Here is a 20,378-nt window from a genome sequence, read left to right as displayed (position 1 = left end):
GAGAAAATATTGATATCTCTCACAATGATGAGCTCCTCGTAGCTTTCGTGCGAAATAGCCCTAGTGACCAAGTTTTGGACATTATCTTAATATTTTTTTCGTAAATATAGTATGGCTTCAGCGTATCTCGCCGGTGTCGATCTCACGTTTAGTGGTGTTTCGCGGCATAGGTGGTAAGAGTTACTCAAAATAACACCTTGAACGGCCCGACCGTGACAGATCGCGGCACTAGAGGCTCCACGACCGGTGAAGGATTAAAGACATTTCCAAAATAACGATTACTACAACAACCCGTAGAGTATCCGTGGATTGAACCTCTTCCATCTTTCAACGAAGGTATCAGTCCTGGGGTTGACGGTGGGTATCCGAAGTGAGTTCGAATCGGTATGGTAAATAGACAAGCTCGAGAGACAGGTGGGCGACTCCAGGCCCTCGTACTGGCACGGGCCACTGGGTTGAGCGCCATTGCTTGGGCTCACGGAAATATGGCGAGGGTAGCTGCGTTTGAGACATTGGACATTAATGTGGTCAGGCGAAGGCCGTAATGTAAGGGCATTCTGGACTACACTGCGAAAACGTGGCGGAAATACGGCCGCTTTTATCAACTGTGACGTGTAGCTCAGCTGCAGGTTGCCCGCATAATACCTTCCATAATGAAGTGGTGCCAGCTCACATGCATATATGTCTGTCAAGTTAAGAAACCTGGCCGATAGCGCCTCGTATCACCCTGTTTCCGGCGCCTTCTGACATGTCTGGACCTAACGTGATGATATTTAAGCAAGAGTGCATCTCCATTCAAAGTAAGAAGTTTGCATATTAAGTGCCATCTATCATCTATTATAGCAATCAAAATGGCCAATATTGACTCCCTCAAGCGGGCCCTGAGACAGAGAGCGACGGAAAGGATATCCTCGAAGCTACCACTGTCTGACACACAGTATTGTGCTGGGTTCGATATCTTTATGCAAGACTCGGGAAGGGCTATCTATCAAGACTTTATCGTTCCCCAAATGGTGGAGCTCCTGACACCTCTCTTCCGCTCGCGTGCTCGTATCTCTGTGCTAGAGATAGGCCCTGGGCCAAGAAGTGTTCTTGGGGATCTTCCTTGTCATTTGAAGCGGAAAATCAAGAGATTTGTCGCTTTTGAACCCAACGTTGTCTTCGCTGCGAAGTTGGAAAAATGGCTCTCTTCGAACCCGGCAACGGAACCGCCGTTTCCTTGCCTGGAGAGCTTGCCCGATATCCACCGTGCGCCATTTGTCTCACATGGCGACATAGGGAGGAACCGAGAGGGCGATACGCGTGACAATGATGAGAGGTATGATGTGATTCTGTTCTGTCACAGTCTGTACGGCATGAATCCAAAACCCAAATTTATCGAACGAGCACTAGAGATGCTCGTTGAACCGCCTGGACGGGGTTTGGTGGCCGTTTTCCATCGCGACGGGAAGCTGGACCTTGACAAATTTGTATGCCATCGAACGGCTTGCTTCCCTACCGGGGAGATTTGCGTACAAAATGACGATAATGTTTTGGATATTTTTGCTTCCTTTATTGCAGGATTTGTATTACAGGAAGGCGAGGGAGAAAATGCCACCCGCCTCGAGTGGCGTACGACGTGTCAAACGATGAGTCGACGTACAGAAGCTCAGCCAAATCATCTCTTTTTCAGCTCACCGAATTTGATGGTGGCTTTCACCAAACACTCAACTGGATTACAGGAGTTGGCAACTCTGGTACCATTATTGAAAAGAGATCTGCCGGTTAAAAATTGGGAAGCTCGCCTCCATCGACCCGCATCCATTGTTAGGCCGACAGAGATTGGGCAGGTCCAGAATTGCGTTCAATGGGCTCTCCAGCACAAAACTGGTCTCACCGTTGTCGGCGGGGGCCACAGTGCTCATTGCCTATGGCCTCATGTGGTTGCAGTTGATATGAGTGCTTTTGATAAAATTCATATTTGTCCGGTTGAGCATGGAGAAGCAGGATCTAGAGTTGATGGTTTACCCCTAATCGTTGCCGAAGCTGGGTGCAAGACAGGAGATATTATTCGTCGAACCATGGAGGCTGGTGTGACAGTACCCTTGGGAGCTCGTCCAGGCATAGGCGCGGGTCTGTGGCTACAGGGAGGACTTGGGCATTTGACTAGGCTGTACGGACTCGCGTGTGACGCTATTGTGGGAGCCGTGATCGTCAGCGTTGATTCTAGCCACATTCTCTGTGTCGGAAATGTACCGAGGCAACACTGTCCGACCGCAGCTGTCCGGCCCGATAATGAAATGGAGATTTTATGGGCACTGCGAGGGGCTGGAACAAACGTTGGAATAGTCATCAGCGTGACGTTCAAGTCTTTCCCTGCTCCAACTTATCAGGTTCAAACCTGGGTCATTCCGCTGAAGGATGGAAAGGACGCACAACTCAGGCTTCGAAACTTTGAAGAGGATTTTGCGAGAAAGTTGCCACGACATTGTTCAGCAGACGCATATCTATATTGGCAAGCTGGCAAGATGCATCTTGGCTTGACTACGTTCGAATCTTCCATATCCGTGGGCAGCTTGATGCCCTCCCCACCTATGGCCATTCCAGGGGGAACGATTCTGGGGCCAGAAGAAAAGGGGCCAGAAGAAAGCTCGGAATCAATGGACGGCTTAGATGTGTTCGAGGCCGAGATGTACATGTTCAGGATGCATGGCGGTCACGGCGGCGGCAAGACTTCTTCGTTCAAGCGATGTGTATTTCTGAACGGCATCGGAGCTCAGAGCATTACCAAGGTTTTAGTTGAGGCTATTGATAACCTTCCGTCGCCGCTTTGTTACGTCCATCTACTTCATGGGGGTGGAGCAGTGGGTAGCGTGGGTTCCGATGCCACTGCTTTTGGTTGTCGGAACTGGGATTACGCCTGCATCATAACAGGTGTGTGGTCTCGCAACCATGATGGAAGTGATGTCGCTCGAGATGCCGTGGGGTGGGTATACCGCGTCGTGGAAAACTTGTTACCTTTGAGTCATGGAGTTTATGGTGCAGACCTAGGACCGGACCCCAGAGACACGAAATTATCTGTGATGGCATTTGGATCAAATCGGCAGCAATTAGCGCGCCTCAAGCAAACCGTTGATCCGTTCAGGGTGCTGGCATATACTTGTCCATTACCAAAAGAACCGGCAGCGCAGCGGCTCATCATCCTCGTCACTGGTGAAAGCGGTGCTGGGAAAGATTATTGCGCAGACGTCTGGGTTTCTGTCCTGAGAACGATGACTCCAAACCACATAACGGCAACATCAATCAGCATCAGCGATATGACCAAGCGCGAATATGCGGCAGCTACTGGCGCCAGATTGGACCTCCTGCTACGAGACCGTGATTACAAGGAGCGTCATCGACCCTTGTTGACAGACTTCTACCAGAACCAGGTCCGGGAGAGACCACAGCTTCCCGAGGAGCATTTCCTGAACGTGGTACACAATGCCGCACATGCTGACGTGCTACTGATTACGGGTTTAAGAGATGACACCCCGGTTGCAACATTGTCGCATCTGGTGCCCGCCACTAGGGTGATTGAAGTTAGTGTCAGAGCTTCAGATCAAATCAAGAAGGCTCGTCGAGGCTCCAACGCCACCGATAATGGCAGTTGTAGCAAAGCTGTCACGGGTCAAAACAAGGGATTCTCAGGCCGAATGTCAAGCCATCAACCCACCTTTCAATTCAATAATGACGAGATCGGAGACCAAGGAGCAAGAAACTTTGCGGAAACTTACCTACTCCCGTTCTTCAGCGAAGATCTTCATCGACTCGCCCAATTGGTGGCTCTGGTGCCCGACTTCCCGCGGCCGAGCGTTGAGTTCCGCCACATCCTCAATATCTGCCAACAACCTGGTGGACTGGAACTATGCACATCGTTATTGCAATCTCAGTTCATAGGCGATTGGACCGGTGTCGATATTATAGTGTGTTGCGAAGCTGGCGGGTTTGTCTTTGCCTCCGCACTCGCCTTGCGGGTTGGTGCATCTTTGGCCTTCATCCGGGAAGCAGGCAAGCTGCCGCCGCCAACCATTTCTGTCTCCAGGTCCGCGTCGCATATATCTTCCTCTCTGTCCGTGTCTGAATTCAAAGGGAAAAAAATCGAGATAGGCCTAGATACAATCCCCACAGGGGCATCGGTTGTGGTTGTTGACGACGTACTTGCTACGGGAAACACGATGTCCGCAGTCCTGCAACTTCTTGACAAGACCAATGCATGTGTTGATGTCAAAGTTCTCGTGGTGGCCGAATTTCCTTTTCATTGTGGACGGAATTTGTTGAAGCAGAGTGGATATGGCGGAGTTCATGTGCAAAGTCTTCTGGTTTTTGATGGGGTATAGGTGACGAGAAGCGAGAAGACCTTGAGTAGACGAAATTTTCAGTAGTGAAATTCTTCGATCTCATTTCGCCGAGCAGGCTAACACCGCCCATGCAGTACACTTTTCGGATGGGGCTCTAAAATATTTTGGTTACCCTACACTCTTTGAATATCAGACTGGTATCTGCGATCTTTCAATCTTTCAATTCATTATTTCTTTCTTGTGATACGATATGGTGATAGGAGCGCTTTCAAGTCCGGACAACCATCGTGCAAGCTGCGTTTGCTAATACTTAGATAGCCCACAATTTGCAGACTCCGTGTTCACTGGCATGAAGACTGGCTTCACTTCTTTGGTAGTCTAAGTAGAGAGTTGAGCAGTGAATTTCATTAAGCGAGGCCACTTTCATAATTACGAGGAACATTCGATATTTCGTCTGCCTGAGACTGGTACGAAAGACCTCACCCGGCCTCCGGCACTTTTAACTGATGGACCGCTCCTTTCCATAAAAGACGCTCTTTGTATTTACATATCGAACAGTTTGACTACTTCAATTTCCAGGACAAGGCGCGTCAATGTCTCCGGCTTGGACGTTGATCAGTCAACCTCTCACCCCGGAATGAATGACTGGTAAGGAGACCACGCCCTTCAAGCAAGCATTATCCATTTCGGTTAGTCTGTTCGAGATCAAATCCGACTGCCCCGACATTTGATTCCCTGCAACAAATAGTCCGATCGCCGAGGGTCCAATTGTCCACCTTGTGTCTATGTGAAGCAGCGCTGCGGCTCCTACGCCCCGAAATATCGCTGCATTTTCTGTGCAATCTGGTTTTTGCTGGTCTGTGAATACCTGCAACTTGCGACCCAAAGTCTAGCAACACATGCTGGCACAGATACATGAATCTGGGAGAAATCAATAATAAGCGATTCGCTATTCACACAAAATACTGATTGTAAATATGTGAAGCATCTATGATAACTAACGTGAAGTAATGGTTGAGTCGATGTCAACTGAATGAATCACTTCTAGGCAACTTAAGGGGTTATCATAATCCCGCCCCCCTCCCGCTCTTGGCGAATATCAAATTTTGCGGAGTCTGCCCTCCTCGTTATTAGGCCAGAAATAGCTTTAGGAGTAATTGGTTAAATTTTTCCTGTGGGTTCTTCTCTCGCAAAGGGTTGTCTAGCTTCAGCATAATTTTCCATGGGTTCATGGTGTGTGTAACTTTCTATGGGTTTTTATGAAGGCATTGTATAAAAGAGGCGTCTTTGCTGAATGAGGAGGCACTTAGAACCAATACAAGGCGTTGGGTTGATGCAGCTTCTGCTTTGATTGTGCATCCCATCTTGTAAAGCCCAAACTGAGGTGCAAGCGCAATCGCAAACCCAAAAACACCGCAGACGCGCCCTCGATAGACGATACCGACACCTACGGGGCTCCCGCAAAGGGATGCTGCCGCAAAATTTGTGACTGGTGTGATCATTACTGGCAGGTGATGTCCAATTCATTTTCTGCGCATGATGAGCTTCTGATTCGTGAAGGTGCATGTAGTATGGGTGCTGTGGGCACACAATACACGAAACACGCATGTCAATATCAATACGGAGTTTACTCATGTCGTAATACATTGATATCCAGAAAGAAGTACCTTTATTTTTCTCAGCTGATCATTAACTGAATTCAATCGAGGAAAAAACCTCTCCCCAGCGAAAAGTTAGTGTCACCACTCCTCGGCGTCCCGGGCCAAAAACGGCGGTTGAGATGGAGACCTCTCCCAATAGTCTCATATTCCTACAAAGCCATGGCCTTTAAGCATGCAGGAAGTGTGGCTCTGCAGTTCCGTAACTGGTCCAAGCTTGATTGAGGCATTCATGCATCCTAAATCCTTTCGTACCTCTGCGGTTTGCATATACGACTACTCTAGCTATCTGACCAATAGAACCCTCTACAGTGGCGCGTGGCGTCGCAGAACACGTTGCAGGTGCAGGAAATTAGCAAGCATTCGTCGGCTCGTTGCCTGGATGATGCACCTTGGTTGTAGGTAAAGGCGAGGCCGTTCACTTCAACAGGGCTCCGAAACTTTTCCGTATTGAAAAGAGGCAGCTGGGCGCTGCAGCCTTACTTTTGAACACGTCTCACACGACTGCAGAACACACGGGCTTGTCTGTGGTGGTGATTAGCCCTAGGTGGGTTTATTCGTGGCTTAAGTAGCTGCCATTAAAAATAATCTATTGGATATACTGATATGTGTCGTGCCGCCATATGATTGATCGGTTGGGCCATTGCTTGATCTGAAAAGATCCGCTGTCTGGACGTGTCCGCCTGGATAAGTGCAATAGCCGATGAATACCGCACTCTGTCGGCCTTTCCTAACGTTGCCCAATACATAAGCTCCGTTGAAAAAATCACCGCACTCAGTGGCGAGACCTGATAACCGATTCTAGCCGGTAGCAATGAGCGCTGTATATACTGTGTACTCGTTTAATTCTCCACTAGGACCGATTCTACTGTTGCTTTTCTTTATTTCCATACTGGCTACAGCGCATCTGGTTCAAAGTGACGAAACATCCACACAGTTAATCGCGCAGCAGTGAGACTTTCGCGGCGCAACAATAGATTGCTTGTCAGCTTGTACGTGGTAGAGCTCTCTGCAAAAAAATGCAGCCTTGTTCCACTTGAATTTCTGGTTTATTTTGCAGGCAGTAACTCAGTCGTATTGTCTCAGGATGACCGTAGACTCGTTCACCGCTGCAGCTTGCGCAGTGTTATCTGTCGCTTGTGCCGTTCCAGGCCTAGAACGGCCTGAGTAAAATAGTACGCAAGCAAAAAGTTTAATCCTTAAGCCTATGTTCCCAAGAGTAGTGGTGAGCACAACGGCATAGCGACAGGCCTGCTAATAACGTCATTCTCACTCCGGAAACCTGGCTAAAGCTGGACACCCAAAAACCCAATAGCTACTTGTGTGCCCCTCAACTCTCCATGAAAGAGACTCTAGGATTTCTATATCTCACTGGCAAAACAAGGTGGTGTGACTATTAGCTCCCCCTAAGGCTCCATCTGTCGCCACCATTTAGCCGCGATAATTCCAATTGCAGCCAGCTATAAGATTACGAAATCCGATAGCGCCATAAATGAGTGCTGATTTTGAGAGCACTGAAAGCCCGGGGCTCTACGTCTCCTATTCAGATTCTATATATTAAATTGTTTCATAAATCTACTGTGTACCCAGCATCTCGCATGGCGGTCTCCTACATGGCGGCCCTCCTACATGGCGGCCTCCTGCATGGCGGCCTCCTGCATGGAGGCCTTATTGTTGTTGGCCGATCATTCACTTGGAATCTTCGCATCGTCCTTTGGTTCAGTGCAAAAATTGTCACTGTTCCGTATAAACTGGCCATTTGTCCTCTCTAGTTTTGATTACAGACTCAAGTCGTCTATTCACCGGAACATACTTAAAACAAGAATATGGGTTCCGCGGCACTAAGCGGAGATCTGGATATCAATCCAGAACGTGTCGGTCGTCCAAGACTTGACCCTTACGAGAGGCTTCTTAGTCGATTTTACGAGCAGTTGTTTCTTTTGAATGCACTTGGACAGACCCGGGGCAACCACACATTTCCACCATTTGAGCTTGATGACCGTCGCGCTAAAGCCCGTCGATTTCTTCAAAACCTTTGTTATATATGCGACTTCAAAAAAGGAGGCAGCGCATGCACTTCCGTCGGCCTCGAGGAGCTCGATACGTGCTACAATTTCTGTGTCGCTACCAACGGGGAGACTGGCAAAATCGCCGAATTTCTCACAACCGCCCTTAGCAGTCTGGAAGATATAGCCCACCCGACTGGCACAAATCAAGATTACAAGAATTCGAGGTTCTTACACCTGTGCATTGAGTTCGCTGCTAAACGCATCGAAGGGGAAAAAAAATGTCTTCGCAGAGGGGTAAAGGATTGTCTATCTAGGCTGAAAGGACAAACTTTGGGATCCGGTGCGTTCAGCCTTTCTTTCCTTTATCTTGAGGGACCCTCTCATAAGTCATTGATCTAATTACAGATTCAGAGTTCGTTGAGTGGCTGGATATGGTCGTGAGCTTCGATAATCATTTCCAGCTCTGCGAATTCGCGTATAACACTCGCCATTCAGATCAGGTCAGGGAGCTCTATGACCGGGCCATGGAAGAAGAGGCACGGCGGGCCCCTTCAGAGAAACGCTCGTCGTTTTTCTTAGTGCGACATTATGTAGGCCGACTTGCTCATCATATACGGGCTCCAAAACAGCTGATTGATGACACGGAGGACCTAAACTTCCTTGGTAATCATACAGTTTATGCTATTGGCGCGCCATCTGCCGTACCTCCGACTATCCGCGATTCACAGGTCAATCTTCGAGGCATTCTGAACCGAATGTTTAGGAAAGGCGATGAAGAAAGACCACAGGTCGAAGGCGGTCTCCTCCACTTGAACAAGGTGGCTGGGGTCTTCGGAAAGTTTCTGCATGAATATGAACATTCCTCACCTGAAGTTCATGCCGAGGTCCAGGTGTTGGAGCACTTCCACAAGATGCAGAAGTCATTTGCGGGCGAGGACCGTTTCATCGCTTGTAGTAAGCCAGCATGCTTATGCTGCGAAATGTACTTCAAGTATCATCCGGCCCATGTGACGGTATCTTGTTCTCATCGCAAGATTTGGCCGAACTGGAGTCCTCCACATTTGAATCATTTTGACAGCCAAAACCCCGCCACCAGGCAACAAAGGGACATACTGAACAAGATGACCGGAGACCTGCGCGGCCAAGTAATTGCCCATGTTCTACAACGCTCACCGTCGAATCCCTGGCATCCTGACTCAATAACAAACATCACGAATGTCCGATACTCCGACAATTTTTCCGTCTCGTTCGAGGTATCAAACGCAACGACTACAAAACTCTTTCCAGTTGTTTTGTTATCAACTCATCCGAACGGATTCAACAGCCCGCCCGAGACAGCAATCCCCCACATCTTGGAAGGAGAAGCGGATTTTGATGACGTTTCTGATGAAGAAAAGGGCGGGGTCTCTATTTTCGATTGTACTCCAGCAACTCTAGATACGCTCGGGAATTTATTCTAAGCATCCTGACAATGTGTATCTTAAACCAGGAGCGAAATTCTGAAGCAAAAATGAACCTTAATTCACCATATTTTGATCTTAAATACTATCATATGTGGCGGATATTAATTCACATAATCCGTTAAGTAAGCAATGATAACTGTCTACCGATTGTCAGCAGCGTGTCTCCACAGGCGCTTTGCTAGTGGCTCGTCATCCTCAAACGCGAAATCTGAGATCTAACACCACATCGATATGCAAAATGACCAGAGATAGTACGTTTGAGCTGTGTGACCAAGAATTTCTAGGAGGCGTCTCGGTCAGTGTTGCGCACAAATTATCATTGTGAAAGAATTCTCTGGGCGAGAGGAATTAAAGACGCCAAGGCGGCAGCGATGAAAGCCTCCATTCTAGCTTAGCGATCAGATAGGATAGTGACTCAGGATACAGTAGTGATTCAGGTACAGAATAAGAACTCGGATACATAGAGAGAAAGCATGAGATTATCTCCCATTTAGTCTATTACCACGCTAAGTTGGATACTCCGTAATCGCGTTACCTGATACGAGTATCGTTTTACCTCTGGCCTCCCACATAGTGGCCTCTCGCATAGTGGCCTCCCGCAAAGTGGCCTCCCGCATAGTGGGCCTCCCGCATAGTGGGCCTCCCGCGTGGTGGGCCTTCTGCATGATTTTGATGGTGTACCGAACGTCACTTATCTTGAGATCAAATACATAGCTGCTATGAGCCCAGTTCAACATGCTAGCCAGGTAAACATACATTTATATCCCAGATACGAAAGTTCGTTCTTGTCTTCGTAATCTGTCAAAGACAAAAAGCACTCAAAGACCGATCATGCTGACTATTTTCATACCTCAAGAACGAAGCTACCAAACCAACATACGTACATTCGAACAAAGCGAGTAAGATTTAAGGGAATGAAGCACGAGAAGGGAGAGATAGCGAGAGAGCTATCTGGCATATAGGTGAACAAATGTAGATTGATGCCTGAGACAGACATCAATATCGGGCATTAACATATGACCAAAAATCACTGTTCATGTCAACCGGAAGAAGTTTGTCTGCCTGGTATATCATTATGCACTGAAATCCGGTTCCGCCAATGACTGCTCCGTAAAGTCTTCAACAACTCTAAGCTGAGTTAAGAAACTCCAATCTATTTCAAAACTTATGTGTGCTGTGCATATCTCCAAAATTCTCTTTCCTATTGCGAAACCTAATAATTTCCGTCTTCACCTTAAACAATCGCACCGCAAACATGAACAAATTTCATCACCTATAGATTGATCCACGCAAAGATCACGCCCTTAGCCCCAACAAAAAACGAACAAGGTGTGAAGGAAGAATGTGAAAATGAAAGAGGTACATAGCATGTCGGATGTTTTCAAGTAATTTTGGGTGTCTCATCTAACGGCTGTGTTGTGCTTTGTAGTGTTTTTGAAAGTTGTCTTTACGTGTGAATTCTGTCTGACAAATGGGACAGACAGAGCGCTGTTCAGGCCCACAGAGTGCCTCAGCAAGAGCCCTGTGAGCAACCTTAACATGCCGAAAAACGCCTTTTTTATCAGCTGCAGCGTATGAGCACCGAGAACACTTGACAGGCCGGATATGTGTCAGTATATGTTTCCTGAGCCTTATTAGATGATGGATCAGCTAACGAGGATGTGAAACATACCTTAGCTGACATTCAAGGGCATAGCCCTTTACTTGTTTACATCCCTCATATTGACAGTAATACATTCCATCTGAGAATCTGGCGAGTGCTTCAGCTGAAGGCATCTCAGCTTCTTCAGATTTCCAGCCGTCCGTTGTCACCGCACCGTAACCTATGGACCCAGAACTCTTATTATAAACCACAGCACTAGGCTCAGTGGCGAGATTCGTAATGCCGAACCCCCTTTTTTCACCGAACACCCCGCCTTCGCTTGCAAGGAGATCGTCGCATGTGGCACTCTACAGAGGCACATTCGCGTCAATTATCTCCTGAAGAGAAGCAGACGGGGTCATCATCAGAGCAAGGTGCGCAGGCTCCCCTGGGAATCCTTGATTTTCACTGGCGGTGTATGCAACACGGGTCTCGTGAGTCGTAGGAATTGTATCGGTCAGATGATATCTGACGGACCCCTCCTTTGGCTCGGATGCAGGTTCAAGGGTGTTTTGAAAATGAGCTACGTTAGTCCAGGACCCACAGAGGCCCGGTGACCACGATTCCATCATCAACTCCCTCCACAGGCGTGGACCAAATGGCCAGAGAGAACTTCGACTTCGCGATCCAAAACCAAGTATTTATAGCATATGTAAGTGAAAGACCCACCCCTCTACCATTATTTTACGATACAGAAGGCAACTCGGCATGGAATAAATATCGTACCGCCCCAGATTCAATTTGCACCTTCAGGCTAGATTAGGTAGCCATGCAGGTATCCAATTTGGCTCAGCCACGACAGACTCTTTCGATTGTCCTCCAGTCGGCCTCTAGCTCACATAAATGCACGCGCATGCACTAAAGCGTCTTTAGTATTTGAATGCGGAAAAGGAATACGCAAATTCTGCTAAGAGTTCAATGGCTTCCAATACTGAGTTCTAATTCGACCACGTCGCAGCAGCTGAAAATCATTTCCATGCGCAATGATCAGGCAACAATCGAGTGAAATTTTGTAAGGGGCCGATTAGCACGGAAGCCAAGTAAACCATACTCTGGATAAAATTGGGGGATAGCTGTTGGCGTCCGCACCAACCATCGATCGGGGAGCGCCCGAGCGCCGTGAGTGCACACAATAACGCGCATTCGTATTCCGTAGACCGATTTCCGTAGCTTAATGCATCAAGACACGCCGCTCGGACGGGGGTCCACGAATCCACCATGAGATCGCTAGTCCCCTCCGCAGAACCCCTCATGGCCTCATCGGGATCGCTAGGGCGCTTACCAACTGCGCGATGGGCATCACCAACGTGTGAGACATTTTACACAGTGTTCCAATACAATATGCGAATCGATGCAGCTCTCCCGTTATTATTTTCACAAAGTTCTGTGCTGCTGGAGTACGCGATTACGAACTAAATTCTTCAGCCAAGACGGCAAACCGGTTTATTGGCCCGGCGGGCACACATCTATTGCCTGGTTTTTCATAGAACATAATCGGACGGATTAGTGCGCGACCTCTAGTCAATCACCACGATGTGTATGGCAAGTTCGTTCAATAGCTGAATGGATTTTTGGGTTTCCAGAAAAGGCTCAAATTCACATTCCTGGCAATCCAAGTTGATAATTGGTAGTAAGTGTTATAAGAGTGATAGGTTCTTATTTAACTCTTTGCAAATCCCTTTTGCAGCTAGATGTGCTGCTTCTTTCTTTGTCCTAGCTTGGCCAGCACAGGTCATATCTCCGTATTCAACAGTTATCTTGAAGAAAGGGGGGTCATATGAGACAGTTTCTTCTTTGATTCGCCGAAATGTTTTCCCCTCTTTCTGAGCCAACTCATTCAGTCTGGACGTATAAAGATGGAGGTCGCCGTTCTGACCGGCCTTTTCTTTACGTTGCGTTTGACTCAAATTGCGAGAAGCTGACGGTGGCTCCAGTGAACATATTTCTTGGCTATTATGATAAGTCTTTTCCGAGGCGGGACATGTACAGAGATCGGCGAGACCCCACAGAAGAGTAGATCGTTCTGAATCAGAGCAGCGACGGTAGATCTGCCCTAATAACAGGATTGTATCATCTCGATCATTGCTCTTTTCAAGATTTCGCTCGTTCGAGCCATGAATATTCCCAAATGAGGCCATCATCCAATTCCAGTTGAATGTCTGGAAATCATGATTCACAAGATTCTGCGTACGCGTGAGTTCGAAAACAGCGAGAAGCGTGGAAAGGCGAACTCACTTCGACCTGATCACGCGACATTCCAATTTTCGCGATGGATGAAGTGACCCACAAGCGATGTAAAAGTTGCCCAAGAAGATAGTCTGTATAGGGTGTCAGCTTTGAATTGATACGAAGGGGAAAACGTTACTGCAGTACCATCAGGTCCGGCTAATTGCCTCTCATCTTGTGGATTGGCCATGCTGATGCTCCCAGGCAAAATGTGAGCAGTTTCAAGTCGATGATAACGAAGAGTGGTGAAGATGTAATCTGGGTGACCTCCCCCATCGACCTTTTTAAACTCCATTCTAAAATGAAAAAAGGAAATGGGAGGGAAAATTCGCATTCATTGTCAGATGCACGGAAGCCCGACTTATGCAAAATATATCGCTTGTACTCTGCCAAGGACAAAAGAGGCCCATAATACGACTGTGTATCTTGTCAGATGGTGACGTGTCATCTCTCGGCTATGCCATTTTTGTAAGAGCCTTCTCAGAAGCGCCATAGGTGATCTTACACGTGGCAATGCTCTAATTATGTCTATGAAAAACACAGTCCGTATAGAGAAAGGTATTATGTACACCTCATTTGACTTTGCATCAATTTTCTTTAGTATAACTAGTATCAATGTTGACAACACAGTGAACGAGAAAATTTGGAGTGATCTCAATTTGTCTTTCTTAGTTATACCGATTTGCAATACCACTGTGAAGACCTCGAGCCAATTCCCAGAGACTCTGGCCAAGATATACATGAATCGATAAAAGATACAAGTTCAATTTCTTTTATTTGAGAAGGTATTCATCTAGTCTGAGGCAAGAAATCCTTAATAGAAAGATCGTAAAAAAACAATACATTTGCCCTTGAGACAACTTTCAAGAGGGACTTAGATGATAGTCTTGGTTATTAGGCGACAGGGGAAACGGGATTTTATTTTCCATTTAGTGAGGTTTGTTATCTAAGGTTATTTCCTCAGTACGGCGAAAATTGACTTGAAACTTGTCTTGGCAAATCCAGCTTTACGCGACTGATGTGCTTGCTATTGAAAATGGGGTTGCTGAAATCGTGAGAAGATTAAGTATGTAGTGATCCCGCTAACGATTACAGAACCTTACGAACATACAGGATGTATGCAGTCATGAGCAAATGCATTAACACGTCGATTGGCATCTGGACTGGTGATTGTTCTACCCGTCATTGATTTTTGATAGGTCAAAATCTGGATCGGTGGCTTGAAGAATTGTTTGTTCAAGTCCAAATTTGTTGGCCCAGTGCCAGAGTTGCACAGAGGGAGAAGATAGCTCATCATTTGGCGGCAAGGGCAATTTGTCAGGAGTTGAAATTCAGTAATCACGTGGGCAATTCAACATTGTGACCGTTGATGAGAGCTGGCAATATGCGAATTTTATATCCAGGTGACCACCAAAATGACCAACAGCTCCAGACACAATTTTCGCTCCGAGTTGTCGTCTGCTGCTTCAAGATTGCTCTACGCCTCGAACTATACTCACACTTCACTCAATAAAGGAACTTAAAGATTTTTTCCCCTTTTTGCGCAGGAATACATATGGAAATAATGCTCGATAGACTTGCTACCTGTCTCGCGTACTGTAACTGGCATCAAGAGATTGAAAAATCTAACAAGAATTCCTTGACTTTAGAATACGTATTTCAGTATTTAATCACCCTGGAAAGAATCACACTGAATGACATTCAGTATTTCGTATGAATTTAGTGGGGAAATATGTGTTTACCACTGCCGCCCAGCAACCCATCTTCTTCCTATGAAACATATTACCTGGATTTACTCCGTTCTGACTAATTTCAACAGAAATCTCATGATAGGGGCATTGCTGTTTTCAAAATATTTGAAAATAACAGTAGAACAACGCGTAAGTTGTAGTTAAAGGGCTTAGCGATGTTAGCATTGTTTGCACTTTAGCATACTTCAGGAACCCTGAGCGTAGGCGTTGATGTATAGACAGAACCCAAAGCCGGCCAACGCGCATAATCTCTCATCGCTCTTACCGTTTACTAGTTTTTTTGAAATTTCGGGGAAGCGCCAAGATTATACTACTATGTAGATATTGGAACGGGTAACAACTCGCGTAGGACTTGCCATCCTCTCATAACTCAAGGCCAAAGACAAAAAAAATATTTTCATATATTTATATGCTATTATTAAAGCAGACAAAGATTGTGATACTTTTGCTGTCCATTTAAGCATTAGAAAGAAAGATAATGGCCGCATCTGCAGCCATCACAATAGCCTGGCTCTTGGTGGAACAGTTTTCGACTGACGCAATCCTCTCACTTCTCAGCCATACAGAAGCTCTGTGAAGCCCATTGTCCATTTCTTGGGACTGAAGATCCGGGGTTTGCGTTCCAGACATCCGATGCAGTGTGCTGATCGGGTGTTCGAGGTGTTTCTCTTGCCCCACGAAGCGCTCCAGATAGTCTAACAAACCAAGCCTTTCTAGAAAGCGTTCGCATGTATCCAAGCACTCTCCACTGTCAACAAATATTGCGCCGATTGTACTCTCGACAAGATCTGAGTAGAACTTGGATGGCCCCAACTGAGCGAGCATCGCCCAAGGATACGGGACATGATTCACCAAGTTTCTTTTGATCTTGTCGCCCAGTAATTGATACCGCGTGTTGCATAAAGCCTGGATCTTGATAAGGTCTGGGGCATCATGGCGCATGAAAGTCCATAAGGAAATGACTTTCGTTTGGGTCGTCAGTTCGGACAGGTCCGACCTTGAAGTTGAGCTGTGACAACATGGCTCGAGCAAGGTGAGTTCCATACAAAGGAAAGCCAAGAAGTCTGCGTTTACCAGGGCTGCACGCAATTCCGACATTCGGCCTTCGGCCAGCTTTGGACACCGCTTATAAAGATTTTTGGAGACCAGAAAATCAAGAACCGCGTCTCCCAGAAATTCGAGCCGCTGATAGGATCCGGTTGAGCTGTCTCTTTGCCATGATGGGTGCGTGAGTGCTTCCCAGATTAGAGCCCGGTTCTTGAACTTGAATGCCAGCAACAGATCAATCTTCTGATTCAAGTGAGCTGAGAACGCATCATAGTCCTTTTGCGCGCTCTGAGGTGCGCTTGAGATGTCCGCAATTTCCGGGATAAAAATGCCAAGAAGCTGTTGGGAAAGCGTAATCCCACCACATTCGTAGGCAGCCGCCGTCAGGGCTTCGAGGACATCAGCAAAAGCTTTTCTGGGAAGTGTCCTATTCTGGGTTTGATCTTGATCCATGATCGGTGAAAAGATGGGGTGTTTCCACGTGACGAAATCCGCGCAGATAAACCTTTCGAGATGAGCATGGACGGCTGCCCGCGTCAATCTCTCATTCGAGACCAGCAGGTCCTTGAACTTTGACAGATAACCTTCGTGCCACAGAGGATACTTATAGAACACATGCATAACAACCACAAGCTTGAGGATAGAGTCACCGAAGAACTCTAGCTGCTGATAATTAATTGGCCATTGAGAAGCAGGCGTCGTGATAGCCTCCATAAGTAAGCTGGAATTGATCATAGGAAGATCGTTGAAGATCTTGATCCGTAAGTCATGTGCCATCAGGTATTGATGCAGAAGCTGAATAATATGTGGAATTGCGAGGCTAGCCAAACTCAGCTCCCAAGGAAGGAAGTCAATGATGCAATCTGTGGCAGCTACACACGCCGTTTTGGGGCCGCCTGACTCAAATGACAGTCCGCTGGATGACGAAGCTTGCCAGAGCAGGTTTTTTCTTCTCCTAAATTTTTGGCATATAATGGAGAGCTCTTTTGTGGCCGGGTCCCGAACCCATCGCACGAAAGTATGGGGAGCAAAGTGAAGGCTGGGACTGCGGATCAATCCGGAGGGAAAGAGTATCGGGATTTTAGTTTGTCCAGTACGTATAACAAACGATCCATGATTGACAAGCAGCCACTCCTCTAGCTCTTGCATGGGAAGATCTGGAGTAAAAAATGGGAGGAACTCTGGGTAGTGGCCTTGTAGAGGACGTACGCGTGTTGATTTGATAAATAGAGTCGTTATCTTCTTTAGCAGGACCCTTGTGGATGGGGTAAGTGCCATTTCGATGTTCAGAGGCTGCAAAATTGTAGTGAAGGTTGTCTTGGCGTCCAAGTAAAGATTCAAATCCGCAGTCAGGGGGAGCTTGACAGGCGTAAAGAGCGCCATTGATAATTCCGGCCGGTTTTCCCCATTCTCGACAAAGTCAATGCGGCATTTGTACATGGTTCTTTCCATCCAGGGTCCAGGGATTTCCTTCCAAAACTTGTGTAAATTCGAACATGTGGGTAGCTGTGAGAGAACTTCACTGTCATAAACCGCTTCCACACCCGCATTATCGGAGAACAATGGCAGGAGATGGTCGTTGATGAGACCCTGTCTGTGCAAGGCCACGACCGCTTGAAATGCGGCATCCTGACGGGCTGCCCGCTCGGTTTTCCACCAGTGGTGACCTTTCACAACTCTCAAAGAACGGTCTATACCACTTGGCATGTAAACCGTTGACCGAGTAAGTTCTGATACGTTTTTCTCGTAAGAGAATGCTGGATGATTTTCGCCAGGTCTTCCACTCCGTAAAGTTGTGCAAAAATGATACAGGTGAGGTATGGCATTTTCACTCGTCAGCAAAGCCCTGCGAAGGAAATTTGCTTTCGTTAGCGTTAGCCACACAGGGGTAGTCAAGCAAAAGGATTCAAACCCTGTATGTATCCTAAACCGTGGGAGAATCTCTTCTGAGTGCTCGTCGCCCACTTCTACTATCTGAGCAGATCGCTCGTAGTCCAGGCATATACTTTGCAATTGCTTTTCAAGATCATTCCACAGTGTTGAAGTCACAAATGTAGATCCGGCTTCTTTTGCTTCCATTGCAGCAAATTCAGAAACGTACTGTCGTGCTCGACCCTGGCGTTGGGTGAAAGATATAATGTTGTCTGGGCTGTCAAATGAAATGACAAGATGACAGGCTGGGATATCGATACCCTCCTCAAGAACGCTGGTAGCAATGATCAAATTTGTCAAGCCGCTGCGGAACTGTGATACTAGGGTCTCAAGTTTTTCGAAAGGTAAAGTATCATGCTTGGCCCATGACTCAGAGTGAGCAGTGCTGCTCACACAGGGTGCGCATCGATATCCATTTTGAGTCAATGGATGTGTATTAAGCAGAGCTGAAAGGACATAGGCAGTCACCCTTTCCCGGACGAAAATGATCCCCGAAAAGTCTGGGCGGGATTTCTCCTTCAAAAAGGACATGAGCCGTTCAACTTTATCGGAGATGTTGCCAGGTACATGCAAATGGGCAACATGACCTTCTAGCTCACTTCTCAGAAGAGCCATTAAAGCTGTTAGTTCTTGGTCAGGCGGTCTTTCCGAGGAGAAGTTTTCATTCATGGCGAAGTGGCTGGAAAAATGTGAAAGGTTCATATTTATGTAGTATTGTAATGCCCAGGTGCCTAATTGACACCAAATGGCACGAGCTTTTGCAGGGAGCTTTGAGAGGCTGCTAGGAATGGCGTGGCGGTCTCTCTCTCCGTTCTCATGTAGTGTTTTGACGATCTTTTCAAGCTTATGCAGATATAAAGGTGGATTTACAGAGCCATCGAAGTTTTGGGTGTAAGTAATCTTAGTAAAACTCCGTTGAGGAACATGTGCAGTCAGTTCTTGCTGGTGAATCAATGGGGTTCGGCAAGTCGCATCTAGATTCTGTTCAAGCTGCCTTAGAAAATCGTTAGCTTCAAATTTTGTTCCGCTGTATGACTCAGCCTACCCAATCTTTGCTACATCAACTGCGGCTGTTAGTCCAAGGATGCTGGGTACGGTCGCATGTTCCCCTTTGACCTTATGATAGAAGTCGCGCATTATGCGGTTCCCTGGATGTGACTTCATGCAATGATGAGCTAGTTCACTGTTAGATCTTTAGTAAATATTTGTCTTTGCAGCTCATACCCTCATCGAAAACTATCAGCGCTAGCTGCGGCAGTTGTATGAAACCGTGTGTGAGCGCATCCGCAAGTACAGCATGGGTAGAGATAACCACTTTCATGCCCTGGAGGACTCTATTCCATATAGCTTGGTTGCTCCAACAGTCGACTCCATCATCCCCTGTCAGCGCTCTCATGCTGACTGCGGGCATGTGTTTTGAAAGATAAGCCAACTGTTGGCTGCACAAGACTTTTGTCGGTGCGAGGAACCACACCATCTCATGGAGTCAATACCTAGTCCAATTTCGCTTCTAGAATTTGCTTACCTGATGTTTCTGACAGCGTTCCAGTTCCGCCATGATTCGCATACTAGCTCTAGCTGAAAGGTCATCTCGAGGGCCATGGGGCAAATAATGATGTAGGGCATACATGTAAGTTTTTCCGCTTCCCGTGGGCATCTAATCATCTCAGCATTAAACTCGGGTACAGGATCGACGTAGTCGGGCATAGATCTTACGACAGCTATTATATTTTCCTTCATGCTCAAGTCAAACATTTCGAGTTGGTAGCTGCGCGGCTGAAAGTTGTCCATGTTGACTGAAAATCTTGTTGAATTCACGACTGACACGGGGGTGCTTGAATCTTTGTTCTTCATATAATGGGAAGAGGATTGACTTAACACCATTCTCTTCACCGGTCTAATGGTGCTGACTTAATATGCGCCATGGAAAGACTATCAAGCCAATGGAATCATGCAACGTGGACTGGGGAGCAGGGGACTCAGTCAAATGCACGGGCCTCCTCAACAGCGTTTCTTCGCCATTTCAGAAAACCTTGTAATCGTTGGCGTTCTTCCTTCTCTAAATACAAGGCGCATTGCTTCAAAGATCCTCATTTGCCTATACCCGCGGACCTTTCTTGTTGGGCGTCATCGTGAAAGTGTACCGGGCCTTCAAACTTCTAATACAGTAATTGTCCGATGTGAGAAATAGTCCGCCGCCGGAACCAGTCTTGCTTTACTTAGACAAAAGCACTGCTGTTGATGAAACTGGAAACTAAGTCCGAGCAGGGCAGGGTATTATTGGTTACTAAACCGAGTTTAGTAGAGTATGGCTAGACTGCCACGTGGTCC

At 47.0% G+C, this 20,378-nt stretch overlaps 3 protein-coding genes across 3 annotated transcripts; 2 read left to right on the top strand and 1 right to left on the bottom strand.

The window, feature by feature from the left end:
* Positions 1-851: 851 nt before the first annotated feature.
* N7473_013178 (uncharacterized protein) lies at positions 852-4,358 on the top strand (the record flags this gene model as incomplete). Its single annotated transcript, XM_057159117.1, has 1 exon — positions 852-4,358. One exon carries the CDS (start codon positions 852-854, stop codon positions 4,356-4,358), a length of 3,507 nt encoding a protein of 1,168 aa, XP_057002167.1.
* A 3,445-nt stretch (positions 4,359-7,803) lies between these two features.
* Positions 7,804-9,446, top strand: N7473_013177 (nucleic acid/nucleotide deaminase domain-containing protein; the record flags this gene model as incomplete). Its single annotated transcript, XM_057159116.1, has 2 exons — positions 7,804-8,326; positions 8,398-9,446. The coding sequence occupies 2 exons, from the start codon at positions 7,804-7,806 to the stop codon at positions 9,444-9,446; spliced, it is 1,572 nt and encodes a 523-aa protein (XP_057002166.1).
* A 6,078-nt stretch (positions 9,447-15,524) lies between these two features.
* On the bottom strand, positions 15,525-19,524 carry N7473_013176 (ATP-dependent helicase dcl2; the record flags this gene model as incomplete). The annotated part of the gene is given in 3 exon segments (XM_057159115.1): positions 15,525-19,074; positions 19,093-19,222; positions 19,272-19,524. The coding sequence occupies 3 exon segments, from the start codon at positions 19,522-19,524 to the stop codon at positions 15,525-15,527; spliced, it is 3,933 nt and encodes a 1,310-aa protein (XP_057002165.1).
* Positions 19,525-20,378: the final 854 nt, after the last annotated feature.

Source organism: Penicillium subrubescens (genome assembly GCF_028828155.1).
Source record: "Penicillium subrubescens strain IBT 31985 chromosome Unknown utg000013l_segment0_segment0, whole genome shotgun sequence".
Lineage (NCBI taxonomy): Eukaryota > Fungi > Ascomycota > Eurotiomycetes > Eurotiales > Aspergillaceae > Penicillium > Penicillium subrubescens.
The sequence above is the reverse complement of the archived record's forward strand: the minus strand, read 5'-3'. Positions and strand labels throughout refer to the sequence as shown.